The 3,206-nt window shown below is 36.5% G+C and overlaps 1 protein-coding gene across 1 annotated transcript; it reads left to right on the top strand.

Annotated features, from left to right (window-relative positions):
• Nucleotides 1-803: 803 nt before the first annotated feature.
• Nucleotides 804-3,206, top strand: rx3 (retinal homeobox gene 3; the record flags this gene model as incomplete). Its single annotated transcript, XM_016526399.1, has 3 exons — nucleotides 804-1,163; nucleotides 1,615-1,841; nucleotides 2,781-3,206. Coding segments are annotated over exons 1-3 (888 nt in total), but the record flags the coding sequence as incomplete, so codon positions are not given.

Genomic DNA, 3,206 nt, shown 5'->3' with positions numbered 1-3,206 from the left:
CCTAATGTGTGTAAAATGATTTCAAGTATAAAGAGTAGGCCTACTATTTCATTTTAAACATTTTGTTAATTATAGAAATAGGCCTAACGTGTGTCGGTCACTCTCACAAACGTTACGTGGCAAATAGCTATATGTCATTATATATATATATATATGTGTGTGTGTGTGTGTGTGTTTGTTTGCTTGTTTGTTTGTTCGCAAATTCTTTAGGCTATATTTCCAAACGGAGACATTCAGCTTTTACTGTCACCTCAGAAGAGAGTGATGTGACCAATTTCGTTATTTCACCATGATAAACTAACATGGAATCTCCTTCAAATAGTGTCAGAAAAAGCTTTTTTAAAGCTTTCTGTCATTTGTTGTATTTTTATTTCTATATTTTTCATTTATTTTTAAGACAATAGTGTACAATACAAGTAACTATTTCGGCGCGAGTGTACCACAGAACATTTTACAAGCTGACATTTTTAATGGCATTTTGCGCGTGCAGAGATCTTGATCTGTTTCGGCCCCAAAAATGTAATCCCAGCCCCAGTTCCTCTTATTTCTACAGGCCATCATGATCAAGACATCTGGAGTGGGAAAAGATGATTTAAGATTTATGTAAGGCGGTTTATAAAGCTGCCATTATGCCCACAAGGAGTTAAATGCTCAGGGACAATACTACATCCCTCACTCCGGCCAATCTGACGTTTCTTGACGTGTCGAAGGGGATGTCACTCACACAATAGAGTCCCGGTCGAGGGGGATCCATATAAGGCCCCTGGGGGCCACTGCATCCTCAGTGTGTGCAGGACCACTACTGGAGAAAGTTGCTTCTGCTGGGACAGCCTAGATTATTGGAAATAGAGTGTATTGCATAGGAAATAGGCTAGAAAACAGGGGAAATCCTTAGTACTTTCTTTTTTTTCCTGAAACAAAACGTTCGATGAGGCTTGTTGGATCCCAGTCCCAAGATATGGAAGAGCGTCTCTCCCCATCCGCGCGCTTGGTTCGCAGTCCTGGATCCCAAACGAGGATCCACAGCATTGAATCCATTTTGGGATTTAAAGGAGAGAATATCTTCCACACGGCTTTTTCTTATGGATCTGGGAAGCCGGTCAAAGACGCTGAGCTTTTGTCTCCCCCCAAAAAGGACTCCAATAACTCCAAAAACTTTGAAGGTGAGTTAACAGCTTCGCAGAGTGACATTTGTCTGGTTTTAAAACTAGACGTTTCGGCAGCACTTTATACTAAATTAAATTTTTTAAGTCATGAATAAATTTCTACAAGTACATAATAGACATTTAAATATTGATATATTAGGCTATATGAAATCTGAAAAGTTTAGGCTATTGAAAAGTTTTAAGAGTTTTTAGGTTTTTTATTGTAAATGGAAAAAAAGTTTTTTTTTAAAGAAAGGAAAAGACAGAAAAAAGTGTTAAATTATATACATTTTATTTGAAAAAGTCTAAAATATAGGCTAATTAAATAAATATGAGGATGTTAAAAGTTTAAAAACTTTTTAGTGGTTTACGTGAAGTTTAAAAAAAAAAAGAAAAATAATTTTAATACGTGAATTTTAATTTAAATATGAACACGTCACACTTTCTCAACCTTCTTCTTTTTATACAGGTGTCTGTAGATCCTCCGTCATGGTCAGTCCGGATCTGCCGGATGCGGATGGTGGTAAATTATCGGATGATGAAAATCCTAAGAAAAAGCACCGGCGGAACCGGACCACGTTCACAACCTTTCAGCTGCACGAGCTCGAGAGAGCGTTTGAGAAGTCGCATTATCCTGACGTGTACAGCAGAGAGGAGCTCGCGCTCAAGGTCAGCCTGCCAGAAGTTCGAGTGCAGGTGAGCACAGGATAGACCACACACATGATGGACTTTCATGATCCGTGTATTTGAGAATAAGAATGACACATGCTAGCAATAGGATCACTTCATTTAATAGATCACTGTTCAAAACCTTTCATTTTACATAGTCATCCCTTCCGTTTGCAATGTTGCTCAAAAATATTTCAAGCACAATTTCAAGGCAAAAAAAATAATATTTTCGTTTTTATAAATAATAATAAAATAGAATAAACTAAAACAAAATGCAATGTATTGAAGCAACTGGGTATTTTTTTCTTTAAAAAAAATTATATAAAAAAAACTGTAGAAATATTTAAAGTAAATTTGAAAAATAAATAATCTTGTATTACATTCATTAAAAGTAAAACTTGACAAATATCGATGGTAAGAGATTTCACATCAGACTGTTTTTCTTGTGTAGTACCAAAGAAAATTTGGCTTTTATTAGGATATTATATCCTAATAATATTCTGATTTAAATTACTTTAGAATATTTTAAATCAGAATATTATTAGGATACAATATTCTGATTTAAAATATTCTAAAGTAATTTTAGTGACAGCTAATAAAATGTGGCTAATTTGTTTTCAAATATCTGAACCTTATGTGTAGCAAATTAAGATCTGGGACATAAATAACTGGCAAAAATAATTTATAATATTGTAATATAACATTATGTATAATATGTAAAATAAATAATATAAATAGAATACTATTTAATCATAAACATATATCAACTTTTTTGCAAGTGTATTTGAAAGGTTTTGCAAACTAATACAATTTGAATTATTTATTTATTCTGGCAAATGTATTTGAACGTTTTTTTGCAAAACATCAACATTAGATCTGTACTTTTCTATATCTTCTGTCACAGTTGAACTTTTAAACGTGTTATTCTTGCATTCTAAACCAAATCCTTCTTATGTCAAATTTCAGGTGTGGTTCCAAAACCGCCGTGCAAAGTGGCGACGTCAGGAGAAACTGGAGGTGAGCTCCATCAAGCTGCAGGAGTCCTCCATGCTGTCCATCCCAAGATCGGGGCCGCTGTCTCTGGGTAGCGGTCTGCCGTTAGAGCCCTGGCTTACTGGACCGATCACCTCCTCCAGCTCTCCCCTGCAGTCCCTGCCCAGCTTCATCACCCCTCAGCAGGGAGTACCAGCCAGCTACACCCCTCCACAGTTTCTCAGTTCAACTACACTCAACCACCCTCTGCCCCATATAGGGGCGGTGTGCCCCCCTCCACCAACGTATCAGTGCTCAGGCTTTATGGATAAATTTTCACTAGAAGAGGCAGACCCACGAAACACAAGTATCGCCTCGCTAAGAATGAAAGCAAAGGAACACATCCAGTCTATAGGGAAG

Source organism: Sinocyclocheilus rhinocerous, unplaced genomic scaffold (genome assembly GCF_001515625.1).
Source record: "Sinocyclocheilus rhinocerous isolate Xijiao unplaced genomic scaffold, SAMN03320098_v1.1 scaffold663, whole genome shotgun sequence".
NCBI lineage: Eukaryota > Metazoa > Chordata > Actinopteri > Cypriniformes > Cyprinidae > Sinocyclocheilus > Sinocyclocheilus rhinocerous.
The sequence above is the reverse complement of the archived record's forward strand: the minus strand, read 5'-3'. Positions and strand labels throughout refer to the sequence as shown.